We start from the raw sequence: 22,853 nt of genomic DNA on the forward strand, positions 1-22,853 counted from the left end.
TTGGAGCATGGAGTGGAGCAGACCCATGGGAGATCTTTCTCTGGTCTAGGGTTGTGAGCGATGCTTTTGCGCTCCGCGGTGTGTCTTCCAGCTTTCTGCATTTCCCTGGTTTCTGTGTGGGCCACAGGAGGAAACAGCCGTGTCCTGTCTGGGGACCGACTGTGGTGTCCCAGCAGGAACAGGGGCCTTGGCCCCGAGATTGTGCCCAGAATTCCTAAAGGGGTCCCTAGGATGACATCTCCTCTGTAATCCATTGGGCGTCTCAACATCCAAGAAGGGAAATTCTATGTCAAACAGAGAGAAGAAACAAAAACCAAACCTAACCCAACCCCAAACAAGGGCCCTTTGAAAATAGGTGCAGACACAAAGGCACCTATTGAGGGATTCCACTTCCAGAAACCTCCAGAACACGTGCAGGAACAGAAAGAGAAAGCAGCTTAGGGCTTGCGAGGGGCCAGGCTGGGGGGAACAATGGGCAGGAGGGCTTGGGCACAGGGTCTCCTCCTTTGGGGAAGGAGATAGCCTGCAACGATGTTCTGGGGCGTGGTGGCACAGCGTTGGGAATGCACTTCATGCTCATGACGTGTTCAAGGGAAAACAAGAACTTTTATTTAAAATAAATAATACACGGCATAGAGGAGATGGACGGCGGCGAGAACGGTGACTCCATACAGGAGAGGAAGAACACAAGGAGGGGGGATGAAACATTCTGGGGGGATGTCGGGGTCAGGGGATGGAAAACTGATGGCATTTTTCTGGGAAGATCTCCCCGCAGAGTTGTGGGCTCTGGATGCGGGTCTGGGAGGCCCTCAGGAGAAGGTGTTGGGGTAGGGGTTGGGCTAGGGGCGGGGACAGGATCAGCAGTAGTGGCCGGTGCAGGATCCAGAGCAGGAGCTGGGTCAGAGGCAGGAACAGGAGCCCAGGCAAGGGCAGGGAAAGGAGCAGGAGCAAAGGAGAGGGACTGGGTCTGGGGCGGGAACGGGGGCCTAGGCAGGGCCAAGGGAAGGGGCAGTGGTCCTGGCAGGGCCAGGGGAAGGGATGGCAGCAGTTGAAGGGGAAGACGCAGGGGCAGGGGCTGGGTCTGGGGCAGGAACAGGGGTCCAGGCGGGGAAAGTGGAGGCCTTCCTGGTAGGGGCAGGGGCAGGGGCAGGGCCAGGGGCAAGACCAGGGGTAGGACCTGGGTCTGGGGCAGGTGCAGGGGCAGTGGCCCTGGCAGGGAAAGGAGAAAGGAAAGGGGCAGGGGCAGGGGCAGACGCAGGGGTAGGGGAAGGGGCAGGAGCAGGAACTGGATCAAGTGCATTGGTGATGACTGGTTCAGGGTCAAGGGCAGGAGCTGGGTCTGGGGTGGGAGCATGGGTCTAGGCAGGGCCAGGGGAAGGGGCAGTGGTCCTGGCAGGGCCAGGGGAAGTAATGGCAGCAGTTGAAGGGGAAGACGCAGGGACAGGGCCTGGGTCTGGGGCATGAAAAGGGGCGCAGGCAGGGAACGTGGAGGCCTTCCTGGCAGAGGCAGGGGCAGGGCCAGGGGCAAGACCAGGGGTAGGACCTGGGTCTGGGGCAGGTGCAGGGGCAGTGGCCCTGGCAGGGAAAAGAGAAAGGACAGGGGCAGGGGCAGACGCAGAGGCAGGGGTACAGGCAGGAGCAGGAGCAGGAGTAGGAGCAGGAGCAGGAACTGAGGCAAGTGCAGAATCAAGGGCAGGAGCTGGGTCTAGGGCAGGAACAGGTGCACCGGCAGGGAAAGAGGAGGCCTTCCTGGCAGGGGCAGGGGCAGGGGCAGGGGCAAGAACAGGGTTAGGATTTGGGTCTGCGGCAGGTGTAGGGGCAGGTGCAGGGGCAGGACCTGGGTCTGGGGCACGTGCCGCGGCAGGTGCAGGGGCAGTGGCCCTGTCAGGGAAAGGAGACGGGATAGCAGCAGGGGAATGGGCAGGGGCCGTAGCTGGGGCAATGGCAGGGGTGATGGCCTGGGCCAGGTCAAGGGCAGGAGCTGGGTCTGGGGCGGGAACAGGGGCCTAGGCAGGGCCAGCGGAAGGGGCAGTGTTCCTGGCAGGGCCAGGGGAAGGGATGGCGGCAGTTGAAGGGGAAGACACAGGGACAGGGCCTGGGTCTGGGGCAGGAACAGGGAAAGTGGAGGCCTTCCTGGCAGGGGCAGGGGCAGGGGCAGACGCAGGGGCAGGGGCAGGGCCAGGGGCAAGACCAGGGGTAGGACCTGGGTCTGGGGCAGGTACAGGGGCAGTGGCCCTGGCAGGGAAAAGAGAAAGGACAGGGGCAGGGGCAGGGGCAGACGCAGGGGCAGGGGAAGGGGCAGGAGCAGGAGCAGGAGCAGGAGCAAGAGCAGGAGCAGGAGCAGGAACGGAGGCAAGTGCCTTGGGTCAAGGGTAGGAGATGGGTCTGGGGCAGGAACAGGGGCACCGGCAGGGAAAGAGGAGGCCTTCCTGGCAGGGGCAGGGGCAGGGGCAGGGTTAGGGTTAGGGTGAGGGGCAGGGGCAGGGGCAGGGGCAAGAACAGGGTTAGGATTTGGGTCTGCGGCAGGTGTTAGTGTTAGGGTTAGGGTTAGGTTTAGGGTTAGGATTAGGGTTAGGTTAGGGTTTGGGTTAGGGTTAGGGTTAAAGTTAGGGTTAGGGGTTAGGGATAGGGTTAGGGTTAGGTTTGGGGTTAGGGTTTAGGGTTAGGGTGAGGGTTAGGGTTAGGCATTAGGGTTAGGGTTAGGGGTTAGGGATAGGGTTAGGGTGGGGTTATGGTTAGGGTTTAGGGTTAGGGTTAGGGTTAGGCGTTAGGGTTAGGGTTAGAGTTAGGGTTTAGGGTTAGGGTTAGTGTTAGGGTCAGTGTGAGGTTCACGGTCAGGGTGAGGCTTAGGGTCAGAGTCGGGTTTAATTATGTTTCAGTATAGGGTCAGGTCAGGGTTAGGGTCAGGGCTAGGGTTTGGGGTTAGGGTTAGGTTTATTCTAAGGGTTGGGGTTAGGGTAGGGTTAGACAGTGTTAGGGTCAGGGTTAGGGCTAGTGTAGGGGTTAGGGTTAGGTTTAGAATCAGGGTTAGGTTTTGTGTCAGGTTCCGTGTTAGGGTCCGGTTCAGGGTGAGGTTTAAAATCAGCGTCATTGGTGTTACCGTCATGGTTTGGGTCAGGCCCATTGTCAGGGTCAGGGTCAGTGTTAGGGTCAGGGTTTGTTTCTTGGTTAGGGTCAGGGTCAGCTTCAGGGTATGGTTAGGTTTAGGGTCAGGCTCACAGTCAGGGTCCTGGTCAGGGATAGGTGTTAGTGTTAGGGTTAGGTTTAGGGTTCGGGTTTGGGTTCAGGTTTACGATTAGAGGTTAGGGTTTGGGTTCGTGTTGAGGTTCGGTGTTCCGGTTCAGATTCGGCTTAGTATTAGTGTTCTGGTTCGGGTTAGGATTAGGCCCTGCATGGTGGCTCGGGGCTGGTCCATCTGTCCTCCCAGTGCTGACCTTCCTTCTCCTTGGCCCTCTGTCATCCTGGATCCTCTCTACGTCCTCCTTAAACTATTGTGAATGTCCCCAGGAGCAGGGTGGCAGGAGTGGGGTCTCAGAGGGGCTGCCTCGATCCTGTGCCTCAGACAACACTGAGAAAGGAGCCCCAGGACATTGTGTCAGGAGGACGGGGATGAGGATCCCCTCCACCTCCTTGGGCATGAACACTGTTCCATTCCCTGCTGTCTCACCACTGCTGTGCCCAATCCTACTGAAAACACATCCGTGGCCAATCGAGCCAGAGATTCTGGGGGTGAGTCCCAGGCTGAGCCCTGCTAGGTGATAGGTGGGCCTGTGGCCTGGGATGGGTGCCGCTCACTGTTGTCTCAGACAGGAGTGCCTGTCCGCCTTCTCTCCAGGGGCCCTGCATCGGACCTCTGCTTTCTCACGTTCTCCCCAGGGCTGCTGGTCCCCAGACCAGACACCTGCCAGGCTGAGGGTGACCAGCACTGCCTCCCCAGGGTTTCCTTTGCCTGAGTCCTTCCCCGGGAGCTCCTGCATCTCCTGACACATACCCCCTGTGTGCCTCTCCTCCCCCTTGAACTTGCACGTGTCTAGTCTCTGTCCCTGTCTCTGTCCCTGTGGGACCCAGAGACTTGGAGCATGGAGTGGAGCAGACCCATGGGAGATCTTTCTCTGGTCTAGGGTTGTGAGCGATGCTTTTGCGCTCCGCGGTGTGTCTTCCAGCTTTCTGCATTTCCCTGGTTTCTGTGTGGGCCACAGGAGGAAACAGCCGTGTCCTGTCTGGGGACCGACTGTGGTGTCCCAGCAGGAACAGGGGCCTTGGCCCCGAGATTGTGCCCAGAATTCCTAAAGGGGTCCCTAGGATGACATCTCCTCTGTAATCCATTGGGCGTCTCAACATCCAAGAAGGGAAATTCTATGTCAAACAGAGAGAAGAAACAAAAACCAAACCTAACCCAACCCCAAACAAGGGCCCTTTGAAAATAGGTGCAGACACAAAGGCACCTATTGAGGGATTCCACTTCCAGAAACCTCCAGAACACATGCAGGAACAGAAAGAGAAAGCAGCTTAGGGCTTGCGAGGGGCCAGGCTGGGGGGAACAATGGGCAGGAGGGCTTGGGCTCAGGGTCTCCTCCTTTGGGGAAGGAGATAGCCTGCAACGATGTTCTGCGGCGTGGTGGCACAGCGTTGGGAATGCACTTCATTCTCATGACGTGTTCAAGGGAAAACAAGAACTTTTATTTAAAATAAATAATACACGGCATAGAGGAGATGGACGGCGGCGAGAACGGTGACTCCATACAGGGGAGGAAGAACACAAGGAGGGGGGATGAAACAATCTGGGGGGATGTCGGGGTCAGGGGATGGAACTAACGGCATTTTTCTGGGAAGATCTCCCCGCAGAGTTGTGGGCTCTGGATGAGGTTCTGGTAGGCCCACAGGAATGGTGTTGGGGCAGGGGTTGGGCTAGGGGCGGGGACAGGGTCAGCAGTAGTGGCCGGTGCAGGATCCAGAGCAGGAGCTGGGTCAGAGGCAGGAACAAGAGCCCAGGCAAGGGCAGGGAAAGGAGCAGGAGCAAAGGAGAGGGACTGGGTCTGGGGCGGGAACAGGGGCCTAGGCAGGGCCAGGGGAAGGGGCAGTGGTCCTGGCAGGGCCAGGGGAAGGGATGGCAGCATTTGAAGGGGAAGACGCAGGGGCAGGGGCTGGGTCTGGGGCAAACAGGGGTCCAGGCGGGGAAAGTGGAGGCCTTCCTGGCAGGGGCAGGGGCAGGGCCAGGGGCAAGACCAGGGGTAGGACCTGGGTCTGGGCCAGGTGCAGGGGCAGTGGCCCTGGCAGGGAAAGGAGAAAGGACAGGGGCAGGGGCAGGGGCAGACGCAGGGGCAGGGGAAGGGGCAGGAGCAGGAACTGGGTCAAGTGCATTGGTGATGACTGGTTCAGGGTCAAGGGCAGGAGCTGGGTCTGGGGTGGGAGCATGGGTCTAGGCAGGGCCAGGGGAAGGGGCTGTGGTCCTGGCAGGGCCAGGGGAAGGAATGGCAGCAGTTGAAGGGGAAGACGCAGGGACAGGGCCTGGGTCTGGGGCATGAAAAGGGGCGCAGGCAGGGAACGTGGAGGCCTTCCTGGCAGAGGCAGGGGCAGGGCCAGGAGCAAGACCAGGGGTAGGACCTGGGTCTGGGGCAGGTACAGGGGCAGTAGCCCTGGCAGGGAAAAAAGAAAGGACAGGGGCAGGGGCAGATGCAGGGGCAGGGGAACGGGCAGGAGCAGGAGCAGGAGCAGGAGCAGAAGCAGGAGCAGGAACGGAGGCAAGTGCAGGTTCAAGGGCAGGAGCTGGGTCTGGGGCAGGAACAGGGGCACCAGCAGGGAAAGAGGAGGCCTTCCTGGCAGGGGCAGGGGCAGGGGCAGGGTCAGGGGCAGGGGCAGGGGCAGGGGCAGGGGCAAGAACAGGGTTAGGATTTGGGTCTGCGGCAGGTGTAGGGGCCGGTGCAGTGGCAGGACCTGGGTCTGGGGCACGTGCCGGGGCATGTGCAGGGGCAGTGGCCCTGTCAGGGAAAGGAGACAGGATAGGAGCAGGGGAATGGGCAGGGGCAGGTGCTGGGGCAATGGCAGGGGTGATGGCCTGGGCCAGGTCAAGGGCAGGAGCTGGGTCTGGGGCGGGAATAGGGGCCTAGGCAGGGCCAGCGGAAGGGGCAGTGTTCCTGGCAGGGCCAGGGGAAGGGATGGCGGCAGTTGAAGGGAAAGACACAGGGACAGGGCCTGGGTCTGGGGCAGGAACAGGGAAAGTGGAGGCCTTCCTGGCAGGGTCAGGGGCAGGGGCAGACGCAGAGGCAGGGGCAGGTCCAGGGGCAAGACCAGGGGTAGGACCTGGGTCTGGGGCAGGTGCAGGGGCAGTGGCCCTGGCAGGGAAAAGAGAATGGATAGGGGCAGGGGCAGGGGCAGACGCAGGGGCAGGGGAAGGGGCAGGAGCAGGAGCAAGAGCAGGAGCAGGAGCAGGACCGGAGGCAAGTGCCTTGGTGATGACTGGTGGAGGGTCAAGGGCAGGAGCTGGGTCTGGGGCAGGAACAGCGGCACCGGCAGGGAAAGAGGAGGCCTTCCTGGCAGGGGCAGGGGCAGGGGCAGGGGCAGGGGCAGGGGCAGGGGCAGGGGCAAGAACAGGGTTAGGATTTGGGTCTGCGGCAGGTGTAGGGGCAGGTGCAGGGACAGGACCTGGGTCTGGGGCACGTGCCGCAGCAGGTGGAGGGGCAGTGGCCCTGTCAGGGAAAGGATACGGGATAGGAGCAGGGGAATGGGCAGGGGCAGGAGCTGGGGCAAGGGCAAGTGTGATGGCCTGGGCCAGGTCAAGGGCTGGAACTGGGTCTGGGACGGGAACAGGGGCCTAAGCAGGGCCAGGGGAAGGGGCAGTGTTCCTGGCAGGGCCAGGGGAAGGGATGGCGGCAGTTGAAGGGGAAGACACAGGGACAGGGCCTGGGTCTGGGGCAGGAACAGGGAAAGTGGAGGCCTTCCTGGCAGGGGCATGGGCAGGGGCAGACGCAGGGGCAGGGGCAGGTCCAGGGGCAAGACCAGGGGTAGGACCTGGGTCTGAGGCAGGTACAGGGGCAGTGGCCCTGGCAGGGAAAAGAGAAAGGACAGGGGCAGGGGCAGACGCAGGGGCAGGGGAAGGGGCAGGAGCAGGAGCAGGAGCAAGAGCAGGAGCAGGAGCAGGAACGGAGGCAAGTGCCTTGGTGATGACTGGTGCAGGGTCAAGGGCAGGAGCTGGGTCTGGGGCAGGAACAGGGGCACCGGCAGGGAAAGAGGAGGCCTTCCTGGCAGGGGCAAGGGCAGGGTAAGGGTCAGGGTCAGGGCCAGAAGCAGGGGCAGGGGCAAGAACAGGGTTAGGATTTGGGTCTGCGGCAGGTGTAGGGGCAGGTGTAGGGGCAGGACCTGGGTCTGGGGCACGTGCCGGGGCAGGTGCAGGGGCAGTGGCCCTGGCAGGGAAAGGAGTCGGGATAGGAGCAGGGGAATGGGCAGGGGCAGGAGCTGGGGCAAGGGCAGGGATGATGGCCTGGGCCAGGTCAAGGGCAGGAGCTGGGTCTGGGGCGGGAACAGGGGCCTAGGCAGGGCCAGGGGAAGGGGCAGTGTTCCTGGCAGGGCCAGGGGAAGGGATGGCGGCAGTTGAAGGGGAAGACACAGGGACAGGGCCTGGGTTTGGGGCAGGAACAGGGAAAGTGGAGGCCTTCCTGGCAGGGTCAGGGGCAGGGGCAGACGCAGAGGCAGGGGCAGGGCCAGGGGCAAGACCAGGGGTAGGACCTGGGTCTGGGGCAGGTATAGGGGCAGTGGCCCTGGCAAGGAAAAGAGAAAGGACAGGGGCAGGGGCAGGAGCAGGAGCAAGAGCAGGAGCAGGAGCAGCAATGGAGGCAAGTGCCTTGGTGATGACTGGTGCAGGGTCAAGGGCAGGAGCTGGGTCTGGGGCAGGAACAGGGTCACCGGCAGGGAAAGAGGAGGCCTTCCTGGCAGGGGCCGGGGCAGGGGCAGGGTCAGGGTCAGGGTCAGGGGCAGTGGCAGGGGCAAGAACAGGGTTAGGATTTGGGTCTGCGGCAGGTGTAGGGGCAGGTGCAGGGGCAGGACCTGCGTCTGGGGCACGTGCCGGGGCAGGTGCAGGGGCAGTAGCCCTGTCAGGGAAAGGAGACGGGAGAGGAGCAGGGGAATGGGCAGGGGCAGGAGCTGGGGCAAGGGCAAGTGTGATGGCCTGGGCCAGGTCAAGGGCTGGAGCTGGGTCTGGGGCGGGAACAGGGACCTAGGCAGGGCCAGGGGAAGGGGCAGTGTTCCTGGCAGGGCCAGGGGAAGGGATGGCGGCAGTTGAAGGGGAAGACACAGGGACAGGGCCTGGGTCTGGCGCAGGAATAGGGAAAGTGGAGGCCTTCCTGGCAGGGGAAGGGGCAGGGGCAGACGCAGGGGCAGGGGCAGGGCCAGGGGCAAGACCAGGGGTAGGATCTGGGTCTGGGGCAGGTGCAGGGGCAGTGGCCCTGGCAGGGAAAAGAGAAAGGACAGGGGCAGGGGCAGGGGCAGATGCAGGGGCAGGGGAAGGGGCAGGAGCAGGAGCAGGAGCAAGAGCAGGAGCAGGAGCAGGAACGGAGGCAAGTGCCTTGGTGATGACTGGTGCAGGGTCAAGGGCAGGAGCTGGGTCTGGGGCAGGAACAGGGGCACCGGCAGGGAAAGAGGAGGCCTTCCTGGCAGGGGCCGGGGCAGGGGCAGGGTCAGGGTCAGGGTCAGGGGCAGTGGCAGGGGCAAGAACAGGGTTCGGATTTGGGTCTGCAGCAGGTGTAGGGGCAGGTGCAGGGGCAGGACCTGGGTCTGGGGCACGTGCAGGGGCAGGTGCAGGGGCATTGGCCCTGTCAGGGAAAAGAGAAAGGACAGGGGCAGGGGCAGACGCAGGGGCAGGGGAAGGGGCAGGAGCAGGAGCAGGAACGGAGGCAAGTGCCTTGGTGATGACTGGTGCAGGGTCAAGGGCAGGAGCTGGGTCTGGGGCAGGAACAGGGGCACTGATAGGGAAAGTGGAGGCCTTTCAGGCAGGGGCACGGGAAGGGGCAGGGGAAAGGGCAGGAACAGGGTTAGGACCTGGGTCTGGGGCCGGTGCAGGGGCAGGTGCCTGGGCAGTGGCCCTGGCAGGGAAAGGCGAAGGGATAGGGGCGGGGGCAGGGGCAGGGGCAGGAGCTGGGGCAAGGGCAGGGGTGATGGCCTGGGCGAGGTCAAGGGCAGGAGCTGGGTCTGGGGCGGGAACAGGGGCCCAGGGAGGGGTCGGGGAAGGGGTGGGACCAAGGGAGGATCTGGGTCATGGGCCAGAACAGGAGCACAGGCAGGGGCAGGGGAAGTGGGAGTCGCTCTGGCAGGGGCAGGGGCAGGGGGAGCGGCAGGAGCAGCGGTGGGGGCAGGAGCAGGAGCCAGCTCTCCCCGGACAGCATCAGCATCTTCGTGGGCAGGCGCCCGGGCACCTGTGGGCTCCCGGTCTCCCGCCGAAGTGACTCCAGACACCATGTGCCCCTCCGGAGTGGCTGAAGTTGGGAGTGGGTCTAGCTCCTCCACTGGAGAAGCTGGGAGAGGAGAGAAGGTCACCCGCGGGCCTGCCTCTCCCTGTGGCTTTGCAGAGACAGAGCCCAGCCCGGGGCCTCCCGGAGAAGCCGCAGCCACGAAGGAACCCTCCCCGGGACGTCTCCCCGACTGCAGTCCACCCCCTGGGTGCTCCGAGCCAAGTCGAGGCTCCTGGCCCCACACCGGCCTGTGGGGGCTTCTCCCTGTGGGGCCCAGCACCGACCCCTCCCCACACAGCCACAGGCACCCCACCCCAGCCTTCTCACCCTCGGACTTGGCCTCCGTGGGCTCCGTGTCCAGGACCGCAGTGCAGTGGAGTACCGCGGGCAGTGGTCTGGGAGGTAGCGAGGGCCTTCCCAGGACCGGGGACTCCGTGGTCGGGGAGGGGTGCGTGTCTTCCCGCCTCCTTCCTAGTTCATCCGTGGCCTGCCAAGGCAGAGACGGGGAGTGTGCAAGAGGCGTCAGAGCCCTGCCCAGCCATACCCACCGTGCTCCTGCCCAGTGCCCCTGCTTCTCCCAGATCCCACGCAGACCTGTGTGTGCACAGCCCCGCACCTGGGTCAGTGACCCGTCCCTGCAGGGTCTCAGGATCAACCCTGGGTAGAAGGGTGCAGCCCCCACACTCCGTCCCACCCTGCCAGCCTTAACCTGGGGTGTGAACATGACCTGCCCACCAGGCATCTGAACCCTCATCAGCCTGCTCCTGCTTGGGGCGTCTCCACCCCCCCATGAGCTCTCTTTACACACACACACACACACACACACACACACACACACGGGGAGGAGACGTAGGCCTACACGGGTCGGTCAGAAGGTGTGGGGCTGTCTGACTCTGAGCCTCCCGGTATCACCTTTTGATTCTTTTTGCCAAAGGGCCAGAGTCGTCGGGGAAGCCTGACACGACCTGCCCAGTGGGGGGACGTGTTTGGCGGGCGAGCTCTCCTCTGCCTGCATCCTCTGGGCTTCGGTAGGCAGCAGCAGAACATGTCGCTTCCTTCAGGATCTGCCCAGAAATGAGCTGGGCAGGGGGGTTTTCTCTGGAATGTGGGTGCCTGGATACGTGGGTTCCAATTCCGTTGGGCTGTGTCATCAGGGAAGTGAGGTCACCACTGCCTGGGGGCTCCTTACCGGACTTCCTGCTCCCACGAGAGCTCCCTGAGGGTTAGGGTTAGGGTTAGGGTTTAGGGTTAGAGTTAGTGTTAGGGTCAGTGTCAGGTTCACGGTCAGGGTCAGGCTTAGGGTCAGAGTCAGGGTTTAGTTAGGTTTCAGTATAGGGTCAGGTCAGGGTTAGCGTTAGGGTTAGTTTTAGGGTCAGGGTTAGGGTCAGGGTTAGGGTTTGGGGTTAGGGTTAGGTTTAGTCTTAGGGTTGGGGTTAGGGTAGGGTTAGACAGTGTTAGGGTCAGGGTTAGGGCTAGTGTAGGGGTTAGGGTTAGGTTTAGAATCAGGGTTAGGTTTAGGGTCAGGATCCGTGTTAGGGTCCGGTTCAGGGTGAGGTTTAGGGTCAGCGTCATTGGTGTTACGGTCAGGGTTTGGGTCAGGCCCACCGTCAGGTTCAGGGTCAGTGTTAGGGTCCGGGTTTGTTTCTTGGTTAGGGTCAGGGTCAGCTTCATGGTATGGTTAGGTTTAGGGCCAGGCTCACAGTCAGGGTCCTGGTCAGGGTTAGGTGTTAGTGTTAGGGTTAGGGTTAGGGTTCGGGTTTGGGTTCAGGTTTACGACTTGAGGTTAGGGTTTGGGTTCGCGTTGAGGTTCGGTGTTAGGGTTATGGTTTAGGGTTCGAGTTCCGGTTCAGATTCGGCTTAGTATTAGTGTTCTGGTTCGGGTTAGGATTAGGCCCTGCATGGTGGCTCGGGGCTGGTCCATCTGTCCTCCCAGTGCTGACCTTCCTTCTCCTTGGCCCTCTGTCATCCTGGATCCTCTCTACGTCCTCCTTAAACTATTGTGAATGTCCCCAGGAGCAGGGTGGCAGGAGTGGGGTCTCAGAGGGGCTGCCTCGATCCTGTGCCTCAGACAACACTGAGAAAGGAGCCCCAGGACATTGTGTCAGGAGGACGGGGATGAGGATCCCCTCCACCTCCTTGGGCATGAACACTGTTCCATTCCCTGCTGTCTCACCACTGCTGTGCCCAATCCTACTGAAAACACATCCGTGGCCAATCGAGCCAGAGATTCTGGGGGTGAGTCCCAGGCTGAGCCCTGCTAGGTGATAGGTGGGCCTGTGGCCTGGGATGGGTGCTGCTCACTGTTGTCTCAGACAGGAGTGCCTGTCCGCCTTCTCTCCAGGGGCCCTGCATCGGACCTCTGCTTCCTCACGTTCTCCCCAGGGCTGCTGGTCCCCAGACCAGACACCTGCCAGGCTGAGGGTGACCAGCACTGCCTCCCCAGGGTTTCCTTTGCCTGAGTCCTTCCCCGGGAGCTCCTGCATCTCCTGACACATACCCCCTGTGTGCCTCTCCTCCCCCTTGAACTTGCACGTGTCTAGTCTCTGTCCCTGTCTCTGTCCCTGTGGGACCCAGAGACTTGGAGCATGGAGTGGAGCAGACCCATGGGAGATCTTTCTCTGGTCTAGGGTTGTGAGCGATGCTTTTGCGCTCCGCGGTGTGTCTTCCAGCTTTCTGCATTTCCCTGGTTTCTGTGTGGGCCACAGGAGGAAACAGCCGTGTCCTGTCTGGGGACCGACTGTGGTGTCCCAGCAGGAACAGGGGCCTTGGCCCCGAGATTGTGCCCAGAATTCCTAAAGGGGTCCCTAGGATGACATCTCCTCTGTAATCCATTGGGCTTCTCAACATCCAAGAAGGGAAATTCTATGTCAAACAGAGAGAAGAAACAAAAACCAAACCTAACCCAACCCCAAACAAGGGCCCTTTGAAAATAGGTGCAGACACAAAGGCACCTATTGAGGGATTCCACTTCCAGAAACCTCCAGAACACGTGCAGGAACAGAAAGAGAAAGCAGCTTAGGGCTTGCGAGGGGCCAGGCTGGGGGGAACAATGGGCAGGAGGGCTTGGGCACAGGGTCTCCTCCTTTGGGGAAGGAGATAGCCTGCAACGATGTTCTGGGGCGTGGTGGCACAGCGTTGGGAATGCACTTCATGCTCATGACGTGTTCAAGGGAAAACAAGAACTTTTATTTAAAATAAATAATACACGGCATAGAGGAGATGGACGGCGGCGAGAACGGTGACTCCATACAGGAGAGGAAGAACACAAGGAGGGGGGATGAAACATTCTGGGGGGATGTCGGGGTCAGGGGATGGAAAACTGATGGCATTTTTCTGGGAAGATCTCCCCGCAGAGTTGTGGGCTCTGGATGCGGGTCTGGGAGGCCCTCAGGAGAAGGTGTTGGGGTAGGGGTTGGGCTAGGGGCGGGGACAGGATCAGCAGTAGTGGCCGGTGCAGGATCCAGAGCAGGAGCTGGGTCAGAGGCAGGAACAGGAGCCCAGGCAAGGGCAGGGAAAGGAGCAGGAGCAAAGGAGAGGGACTGGGTCTGGGGCGGGAACGGGGGCCTAGGCAGGGCCAGGGGAAGGGGCAGTGGTCCTGGCAGGGCCAGGGGAAGGGATGGCAGCAGTTGAAGGGGAAGACGCAGGGGCAGGGGCTGGGTCTGGGGCAGGAACAGGGGTCCAGGCGGGGAAAGTGGAGGCCTTCCTGGTAGGGGCAGGGGCAGGGGCAGGGCCAGGGGCAAGACCAGGGGTAGGACCTGGGTCTGGGGCAGGTGCAGGGGCAGTGGCCCTGGCAGGGAAAGGAGAAAGGAAAGGGGCAGGGGCAGGGGCAGACGCAGGGGTAGGGGAAGGGGCAGGAGCAGGAACTGGATCAAGTGCATTGGTGATGACTGGTTCAGGGTCAAGGGCAGGAGCTGGGTCTGGGGTGGGAGCATGGGTCTAGGCAGGGCCAGGGGAAGGGGCAGTGGTCCTGGCAGGGCCAGGGGAAGTAATGGCAGCAGTTGAAGGGGAAGACGCAGGGACAGGGCCTGGGTCTGGGGCATGAAAAGGGGCGCAGGCAGGGAACGTGGAGGCCTTCCTGGCAGAGGCAGGGGCAGGGCCAGGGGCAAGACCAGGGGTAGGACCTGGGTCTGGGGCAGGTGCAGGGGCAGTGGCCCTGGCAGGGAAAAGAGAAAGGACAGGGGCAGGGGCAGACGCAGAGGCAGGGGTACAGGCAGGAGCAGGAGCAGGAGTAGGAGCAGGAGCAGGAACTGAGGCAAGTGCAGAATCAAGGGCAGGAGCTGGGTCTAGGGCAGGAACAGGTGCACCGGCAGGGAAAGAGGAGGCCTTCCTGGCAGGGGCAGGGGCAGGGGCAGGGGCAAGAACAGGGTTAGGATTTGGGTCTGCGGCAGGTGTAGGGGCAGGTGCAGGGGCAGGACCTGGGTCTGGGGCACGTGCCGCGGCAGGTGCAGGGGCAGTGGCCCTGTCAGGGAAAGGAGACGGGATAGCAGCAGGGGAATGGGCAGGGGCCGTAGCTGGGGCAAGGGCAGGGGTGATGGCCTGGGCCAGGTCAAGGGCAGGAGCTGGGTCTGGGGTGGGAGCATGGGTCTAGGCAGGGCCAGGGGAAGGGGCAGTGGTCCTGGCAGGGCCAGGGGAAGGGATGGCGGCAGTTGAAGGGGAAGACACAGGGACAGGGCCTGGGTCTGGGGCAGGAACAGGGAAAGTGGAGGCCTTCCTGGCAGGGGCAGGGGCAGGGGCAGACGCAGGGGCAGGGGCAGGGCCAGGGGCAAGACCAGGGGTAGGACCTGGGTCTGGGGCAGGTACAGGGGCAGTGGCCCTGGCAGGGAAAAGAGAAAGGACAGGGGCAGGGGCAGGGGCAGACGCAGGGGCAGGGGAAGGGGCAGGAGCAGGAGCAGGAGCAGGAGCAAGAGCAGGAGCAGGAGCAGGAACGGAGGCAAGTGCCTTGGGTCAAGGGTAGGAGATGGGTCTGGGGCAGGAACAGGGGCACCGGCAGGGAAAGAGGAGGCCTTCCTGGCAGGGGCAGGGGCAGGGGCAGGGTTAGGGTTAGGGTGAGGGGCAGGGGCAGGGGCAGGGGCAAGAACAGGGTTAGGATTTGGGTCTGCGGCAGGTGTTAGTGTTAGGGTTAGGGTTAGGTTTAGGGTTAGGATTAGGGTTAGGTTAGGGTTTGGGTTAGGGTTAGGGTTAAAGTTAGGGTTAGGGGTTAGGGATAGGGTTAGGGTTAGGTTTGGGGTTAGGGTTTAGGGTTAGGGTTAGGGTTAGGGTTAGGCATTAGGGTTAGTGTTAGGGGTTAGGGATAGGGTTAGGGTGGGGTTATGGTTAGGGTTTAGGGTTAGGGTTAGGGTTAGGCGTTAGGGTTAGGGTTAGAGTTAGGGTTTAGGGTTAGGGTTAGTGTTAGGGTCAGTGTGAGGTTCACGGTCAGGGTGAGGCTTAGGGTCAGAGTCGGGTTTAATTAGGTTTCAGTATAGGGTCAGGTCAGGGTTAGGGTCAGGGCTAGGGTTTGGGGTTAGGGTTAGGTTTATTCTAAGGGTTGGGGTTAGGGTAGGGTTAGACAGTGTTAGGGTCAGGGTTAGGGCTAGTGTAGGGGTTAGGGTTAGGTTTAGAATCAGGGTTAGGTTTTGTGTCAGGTTCCGTGTTAGGGTCCGGTTCAGGGTGAGGTTTAAAATCAGCGTCATTGGTGTTACCGTCATGGTTTGGGTCAGGCCCATTGTCAGGGTCAGGGTCAGTGTTAGGGTCAGGGTTTGTTTCTTGGTTAGGGTCAGGGTCAGCTTCAGGGTATGGTTAGGTTTAGGGTCAGGCTCACAGTCAGGGTCCTGGTCAGGGATAGGTGTTAGTGTTAGGGTTAGGTTTAGGGTTCGGGTTTGGGTTCAGGTTTACGATTAGAGGTTAGGGTTTGGGTTCGTGTTGAGGTTCGGTGTTCCGGTTCAGATTCGGCTTAGTATTAGTGTTCTGGTTCGGGTTAGGATTAGGCCCTGCATGGTGGCTCGGGGCTGGTCCATCTGTCCTCCCAGTGCTGACCTTCCTTCTCCTTGGCCCTCTGTCATCCTGGATCCTCTCTACGTCCTCCTTAAACTATTGTGAATGTCCCCAGGAGCAGGGTGGCAGGAGTGGGGTCTCAGAGGGGCTGCCTCGATCCTGTGCCTCAGACAACACTGAGAAAGGAGCCCCAGGACATTGTGTCAGGAGGACGGGGATGACGATCCCCTCCACCTCCTTGGGCATGAACACTGTTCCATTCCCTGCTGTCTCACCACTGCTGTGCCCAATCCTACTGAAAACACATCCGTGGCCAATCGAGCCAGAGATTCTGGGGGTGAGTCCCAGGCTGAGCCCTGCTAGGTGATAGGTGGGCCTGTGGCCTGGGATGGGTGCCGCTCACTGTTGTCTCAGACAGGAGTGCCTGTCCGCCTTCTCTCCAGGGGCCCTGCATCGGACCTCTGCTTTCTCACGTTCTCCCCAGGGCTGCTGATCTCCAGACCAGACACCTGCCAGGCTGAGGGTGACCAGCACTGCCTCCCCAGGGTTTCCTTTGCCTGAGTCCTTCCCCGGGAGCTCCTGCATCTCCTGACACATACCCCCTGTGTGCCTCTCCTCCCCCTTGAACTTGCACGTGTCTAGTCTCTGTCCCTGTCTCTGTCCCTGTGGGACCCAGAGACTTGGAGCATGGAGTGGAGCAGACCCATGGGAGATCTTTCTCTGGTCTAGGGTTGTGAGCGATGCTTTTGCGCTCCGCGGTGTGTCTTCCAGCTTTCTGCATTTCCCTGGTTTCTGTGTGGGCCACAGGAGGAAACAGCCGTGTCCTGTCTGGGGACCGACTGTGGTGTCCCAGCAGGAACAGGGGCCTTGGCCCCGAGATTGTGCCCAGAATTCCTAAAGGGGTCCCTAGGATGACATCTCCTCTGTAATCCATTGGGCGTCTCAACATCCAAGAAGGGAAATTCTATGTCAAACAGAGAGAAGAAACAAAAACCAAACCTAACCCAACCCCAAACAAGGGCCCTTTGAAAATAGGTGCAGACACAAAGGCACCTATTGAGGGATTCCACTTCCAGAAACCTCCAGAACACGTGCAGGAACAGAAAGAGAAAGCAGCTTAGGGCTTGCGAGGGGCCAGGCTGGGGGGAACAATGGGCAGGAGGGCTTGGGCTCAGGGTCTCCTCCTTTGGGGAAGGAGATAGCCTGCAACGATGTTCTGCGGCGTGGTGGCACAGCGTTGGGAATGCACTTCATTCTCATGACGTGTTCAAGGGAAAACAAGAACTTTTATTTAAAATAAATAATACACGGCATAGAGGAGATGGACGGCGGCGAGAACGGTGACTCCATACAGGGGAGGAAGAACACAAGGAGGGGGGATGAAACAATCTGGGGGGATGTCGGGGTCAGGGGATGGAACTAACGGCATTTTTCTGGGAAGATCTCCCCGCAGAGTTGTGGGCTCTGGATGAGGTTCTGGTAGGCCCACAGGAATGGTGTTGGGGCAGGGGTTGGGCTAGGGGCGGGGACAGGGTCAGCAGTAGTGGCCGGTGCAGGATCCAGAGCAGGAGCTGGGTCAGAGGCAGGAACAAGAGCCCAGGCAAGGGCAGGGAAAGGAGCAGGAGCAAAGGAGAGGGACTGGGTCTGGGGCGGGAACAGGGGCCTAGGCAGGGCCAGGGGAAGGGGCAGTGGTCCTGGCAGGGCCAGGGGAAGGGATGGCAGCATTTGAAGGGGAAGACGCAGGGGCAGGGGCTGGGTCTGGGGCAAACAGGGGTCCAGGCGGGGAAAGTGGAGGCCTTCCTGGCAGGGGCAGGGGCAGGGCCAGGGGCAAGACCAGGGGTAGGACCTGGGTCTGGGCCAGGTGCAGGGGCAGTGGCCCTGGCAGGGAAAGGAGAAAGGACAGGGGCAGGGGCAGGGGCAGACGCAGGGGCAGGGGAAGGGGCAGGAGCAGGAACTGGGTCAAGTGCATTGGTGATGACTGGTTCAGGGTCAAGGGCAGGAGCTGGGTCTGGGGTGGGAGCATGGGTCTAGGCAGGGCCAGGGGAAGGGGCTGTGGTCCTGGCAGGGCCAGGGGAAGGAATGGCAGCAGTTGAAGGGGAAGACGCAGGGACAGGGCCTGGGTCTGGGGCATGAAAAGGGGCGCAGGCAGGGAACGTGGAGGCCTTCCTGGCAGAGGCAGGGGCAGGGCCAGGAGCAAGACCAGGGGTAGGACCTGGGTCTGGGGCAGGTACAGGGGCAGTAGCCCTGGCAGGGAAAAAAGAAAGGACAGGGGCAGGGGCAGATGCAGGGGCAGGGGAACGGGCAGGAGCAGGAGCAGGAGCAGGAGCAGAAGCAGGAGCAGGAACGGAGGCAAGTGCAGGTTCAAGGGCAGGAGCTGGGTCTGGGGCAGGAACAGGGGCACCAGCAGGGAAAGAGGAGGCCTTCCTGGCAGGGGCAGGGGCAGGGGCAGGGGCAGGGGCAGGGGCAGGGGCAGGGGCAGGGGCAAGAACAGGGTTAGGATTTGGGTCTGCGGCAGGTGTAGGGGCCGGTGCAGTGGCAGGACCTGGGTCTGGGGCACGTGCCGGGGCATGTGCAGGGGCAGTGGCCCTGTCAGGGAAAGGAGACAGGATAGGAGCAGGGGAATGGGCAGGGGCAGGTGCTGGGGCAATGGCAGGGGTGATGGCCTGGGCCAGGTCAAGGGCAGGAGCTGGGTCTGGGGCGGGAATAGGGGCCTAGGCAGGGCCAGCGGAAGGGGCAGTGTTCCTGGCAGGGCCAGGGGAAGGGATGGCGGCAGTTGAAGGGAAAGACACAGGGACAGGGCCTGGGTCTGGGGCAGGAACAGGGAAAGTGGAGGCCTTCCTGGCAGGGTCAGGGGCAGGGGCAGACGCAGAGGCAGGGGCAGGTCCAGGGGCAAGACCAGGGGTAGGACCTGGGTCTGGGGCAGGTGCAGGGGCAGTGGCCCTGGCAGGGAAAAGAGAATGGATAGGGGCAGGGGCAGGGGCAGACGCAGGGGCAGGGGAAGGGGCAGGAGCAGGAGCAAGAGCAGGAGCAGGAGCAGGAACGGAGGCAAGTGCCTTGGTGATGACTGGTGCAGGCCAAGGGCAGGAGCTGGGTCTGGGGCAGGAACAGCGGCACCGGCAGGGAAAGAGGAGGCCTTCCTGGCAGGGGCAGGGGCAGGGTCAGGGGCAGGGGCAGGGGCAGGGGCAGGGGCAAGAACAGGGTTAGGATTTGGGTCTGCGGCAGGTGTAGGGGCAGGTGCAGGGACAGGACCTGGGTCTGGGGCACGTGCCGCAGCAGGTGGAGGGGCAGTGGCCCTGTCAGGGAAAGGATACGGGATAGGAGCAGGGGAATGGGCAGGGGCAGGAGCTGGGGCAAGGGCAAGTGTGATGGCCTGGGCCAGGTCAAGGGCTGGAACTGGGTCTGGGACGGGAACAGGGGCCTAAGCAGGGCCAGGGGAAGGGGCAGTGTTCCTGGCAGGGCCAGGGGAAGGGATGGCGGCAGTTGAAGGGGAAGACACAGGGACAGGGCCTGGGTCTGGGGCAGGAACAGGGAAAGTGGAGGCCTTCCTGGCAGGGGCATGGGCAGGGGCAGACGCAGGGGCAGGGGCAGGTCCAGGGGCAAGACCAGGGGTAGGACCTGGGTCTGAGGCAGGTACAGGGGCAGTGGCCCTGGCAGGGAAAAGAGAAAGGACAGGGGCAGGGGCAGACGCAGGGGCAGGGGAAGGGGCAGGAGCAGGAGCAGGAGCAAGAGCAGGAGCAGGAGCAGGAACGGAGGCAAGTGCCTTGGTGATGACTGGTGCAGGGTCAAGGGCAGGAGCTGGGTCTGGGGCAGGAACAGGGGCACCGGCAGGGAAAGAGGAGGCCTTCCTGGCAGGGGCAAGGGCAGGGTAAGGGTCAGGGTCAGGGCCAGAAGCAGGGGCAGGGGCAAGAACAGGGTTAGGATTTGGGTCTGCGGCAGGTGTAGGGGCAGGTGTAGGGGCAGGACCTGGGTCTGGGGCACGTGCCGGGGCAGGTGCAGGGGCAGTGGCCCTGGCAGGGAAAGGAGTCGGGATAGGAGCAGGGGAATGGGCAGGGGCAGGAGCTGGGGCAAGGGCAGGGATGATGGCCTGGGCCAGGTCAAGGGCAGGAGCTGGGTCTGGGGCGGGAACAGGGGCCTAGGCAGGGCCAGGGGAAGGGGCAGTGTTCCTGGCAGGGCCAGGGGAAGGGATGGCGGCAGTTGAAGGGGAAGACACAGGGACAGGGCCTGGGTTTGGGGCAGGAACAGGGAAAGTGGAGGCCTTCCTGGCAGGGTCAGGGGCAGGGGCAGACGCAGAGGCAGGGGCAGGGCCAGGGGCAAGACCAGGGGTAGGACCTGGGTCTGGGGCAGGTATAGGGGCAGTGGCCCTGGCAAGGAAAAGAGAAAGGACAGGGGCAGGGGCAGGAGCAGGAGCAAGAGCAGGAGCAGGAGCAGCAATGGAGGCAAGTGCCTTGGTGATGACTGGTGCAGGGTCAAGGGCAGGAGCTGGGTCTGGGGCAGGAACAGGGTCACCGGCAGGGAAAGAGGAGGCCTTCCTGGCAGGAGCAGGGGCAGGGCCAGGGGCAGGGGCAAGAACAGGGTTAGGATTTGGGTCTGCGGCAGGTGTAGGGGCAGGTGCAGGGGCAGGACCTGCGTCTGGGGCACGTGCCGGGGCAGGTGCAGGGGCAGTAGCCCTGTCAGGGAAAGGAGACGGGATAGGAGCAGGGGAATGGGCAGGGGCAGGAGCTGGGGCAAGGGCAAGTGTGATGGCCTGGGCCAGGTCAAGGGCTGGAGCTGGGTCTGGGGCGGGAACAGGGACCTAGGCAGGGCCAGGGGAAGGGGCAGTGTTCCTGGCAGGGCCAGGGGAAGGGATGGCGGCAGTTGAAGGGGAAGACACAGGGACAGGGCCTGGGTCTGGCGCAGGAATAGGGAAAGTGGAGGCCTTCCTGGCAGGGGCAGGGGCAGGGGCAGACGCAGGGGCAGGGGCAGGGCCAGGGGCAAGACCAGGGGTAGGATCTGGGTCTGGGGCAGGTGCAGGGGCAGTGGCCCTGGCAGGGAAAAGAGAAAGGACAGGGGCAGGGGCAGGGGCAGATGCAGGGGCAGGGGAAGGGGCAGGAGCAGGAGCAGGAGCAAGAGCAGGAGCAGGAGCAGGAACGGAGGCAAGTGCCTTGGTGATGACTGGTGCAGGGTCAAGGGCAGGAGCTGGGTCTGGGGCAGGAACAGGGGCACCGGCAGGGAAAGAGGAGGCCTTCCTGGCAGGGGCCGGGGCAGGGGCAGGGTCAGGGTCAGGGTCAGGGGCAGTGGCAGGGGCAAGAACAGGGTTCGGATTTGGGTCTGCAGCAGGTGTAGGGGCAGGTGCAGGGGCAGGACCTGGGTCTGGGGCACGTGCAGGGGCAGGTGCAGGGGCATTGGCCCTGTCAGGGAAAAGAGAAAGGACAGGGGCAGGGGCAGACGCAGGGGCAGGGGAAGGGGCAGGAGCAGGAGCAGGAACGGAGGCAAGTGCCTTGGTGATGACTGGTGCAGGGTCAAGGGCAGGAGCTGGGTCTGGGGCAGGAACAGGGGCACTGATAGGGAAAGTGGAGGCCTTTCAGGCAGGGGCACGGGAAGGGGCAGGGGAAAGGGCAGGAACAGGGTTAGGACCTGGGTCTGGGGCCGGTGCAGGGGCAGGTGCCTGGGCAGTGGCCCTGGCAGGGAAAGGCGAAGGGATAGGGGCGGGGGCAGGGGCAGGGGCAGGAGCTGGGGCAAGGGCAGGGGTGATGGCCTGGGCGAGGTCAAGGGCAGGAGCTGGGTCTGGGGCGGGAACAGGGGCCCAGGGAGGGGTCGGGGAAGGGGTGGGACCAAGGGAGGATCTGGGTCATGGGCCAGAACAGGAGCACAGGCAGGGGCAGGGGAAGTGGGAGTCGCTCTGGCAGGGGCAGGGGCAGGGGGAGCGGCAGGAGCAGCGGTGGGGGCAGGAGCAGGAGCCAGCTCTCCCCGGACAGCATCAGCATCTTCGTGGGCAGGCGCCCGGGCACCTGTGGGCTCCCGGTCTCCCGCCGAAGTGACTCCAGACACCATGTGCCCCTCCGGAGTGGCTGAAGTTGGGAGTGGGTCTAGCTCCTCCACTGGAGAAGCTGGGAGAGGAGAGAAGGTCACCCGCGGGCCTGCCTCTCCCTGTGGCTTTGCAGAGACAGAGCCCAGCCCGGGGCCTCCCGGAGAAGCCGCAGCCACGAAGGAACCCTCCCCGGGACGTCTCCCCGACTGCAGTCCACCCCCTGGGTGCTCCGAGCCAAGTCGAGGCTCCTGGCCCCACACCGGCCTGTGGGGGCTTCTCCCTGTGGGGCCCAGCACCGACCCCTCCCCACACAGCCACAGGCACCCCACCCCAGCCTTCTCACCCTCGGACTTGGCCTCCGTGGGCTCCGTGTCCAGGACCGCAGTGCAGTGGAGTACCGCGGGCAGTGGTCTGGGAGGTAGCGAGGGCCTTCCCAGGACCGGGGACTCCGTGGTCGGGGAGGGGTGCGTGTCTTCCCGCCTCCTTCCTAGTTCATCCGTGGCCTGCCAAGGCAGAGACGGGGAGTGTGCAAGAGGCGTCAGAGCCCTGCCCAGCCATACCCACCGTGCTCCTGCCCAGTGCCCCTGCTTCTCCCAGATCCCACGCAGACCTGTGTGTGCACAGCCCCGCACCTGGGTCAGTGACCCGTCCCTGCAGGGTCTCAGGATCAACCCTGGGTAGAAGGGTGCAGCCCCCACACTCCGTCCCACCCTGCCAGCCTTAACCTGGGGTGTGAACATGACCTGCCCACCAGGCATCTGAACCCTCATCAGCCTGCTCCTGCTTGGGGCGTCTCCACCCCCCCATGAGCTCTCTTTACACACACACACACACACACACACACACACACACACACACACACGGGGAGGAGACGTAGGCCTACACGGGTCGGTCAGAAGGTGTGGGGCTGTCTGACTCTGAGCCTCCCGGTATCACCTTTTGATTCTTTTTGCCAAAGGGCCAGAGTCGTCGGGGAAGCCTGACACGACCTGCCCAGTGGGGGGACGTGTTTGGCGGGCGAGCTCTCCTCTGCCTGCATCCTCTGGGCTTCGGTAGGCAGCAGCAGAACATGTCGCTTCCTTCAGGATCTGCCCAGAAATGAGCTGGGCAGGGGGGTTTTCTCTGGAATGTGGGTGCCTGGATACGTGGGTTCCAATTCCGTTGGGCTGTGTCATCAGGGAAGTGAGGTCACCACTGCCTGGGGGCTCCTTACCGGACTTCCTGCTCCCACGAGAGCTCCCTGAGGGTTAGGGTTAGGGTTAGGGTTTAGGGTTAGAGTTAGTGTTAGGGTCAGTGTCAGGTTCACGGTCAGGGTCAGGCTTAGGGTCAGAGTCAGGGTTTAGTTAGGTTTCAGTATAGGGTCAGGTCAGGGTTAGCGTTAGGGTTAGTTTTAGGGTCAGGGTTAGGGTCAGGGTTAGGGTTTGGGGTTAGGGTTA

General features: G+C 62.6%; 2 protein-coding genes across 2 annotated transcripts; both read right to left on the bottom strand.

Moving 5' to 3' along the window:
* Positions 1–2,366: 2,366 nt before the first annotated feature.
* LOC309852203 (uncharacterized protein) lies at positions 2,367–10,523 on the bottom strand (the record flags this gene model as incomplete). The annotated part of the gene is made up of 4 exons (XM_082708500.1): positions 10,353–10,523; positions 9,768–9,927; positions 8,828–9,503; positions 2,367–2,385 (listed from the first exon to the last, which is right to left on the bottom strand). Exons 1-4 carry the CDS (start codon positions 10,485–10,487, stop codon positions 2,367–2,369), a joined length of 990 nt encoding a protein of 329 aa, XP_082564626.1. The 5' UTR covers positions 10,488–10,523.
* A 3,861-nt stretch (positions 10,524–14,384) lies between these two features.
* Positions 14,385–22,524, bottom strand: LOC309852204 (uncharacterized protein; the record flags this gene model as incomplete). The annotated part of the gene is made up of 4 exons (XM_082708501.1): positions 22,354–22,524; positions 21,761–21,920; positions 20,821–21,496; positions 14,385–14,403 (listed from the first exon to the last, which is right to left on the bottom strand). The coding sequence occupies exons 1-4, from the start codon at positions 22,486–22,488 to the stop codon at positions 14,385–14,387; spliced, it is 990 nt and encodes a 329-aa protein (XP_082564627.1). The 5' UTR covers positions 22,489–22,524.
* Between the last annotated feature and the right edge of the window lie 329 nt (positions 22,525–22,853).

This window comes from Mustela nivalis (assembly GCF_964662115.1).
Source record: "Mustela nivalis genome assembly, chromosome: 17".
NCBI lineage: Eukaryota > Metazoa > Chordata > Mammalia > Carnivora > Mustelidae > Mustela > Mustela nivalis.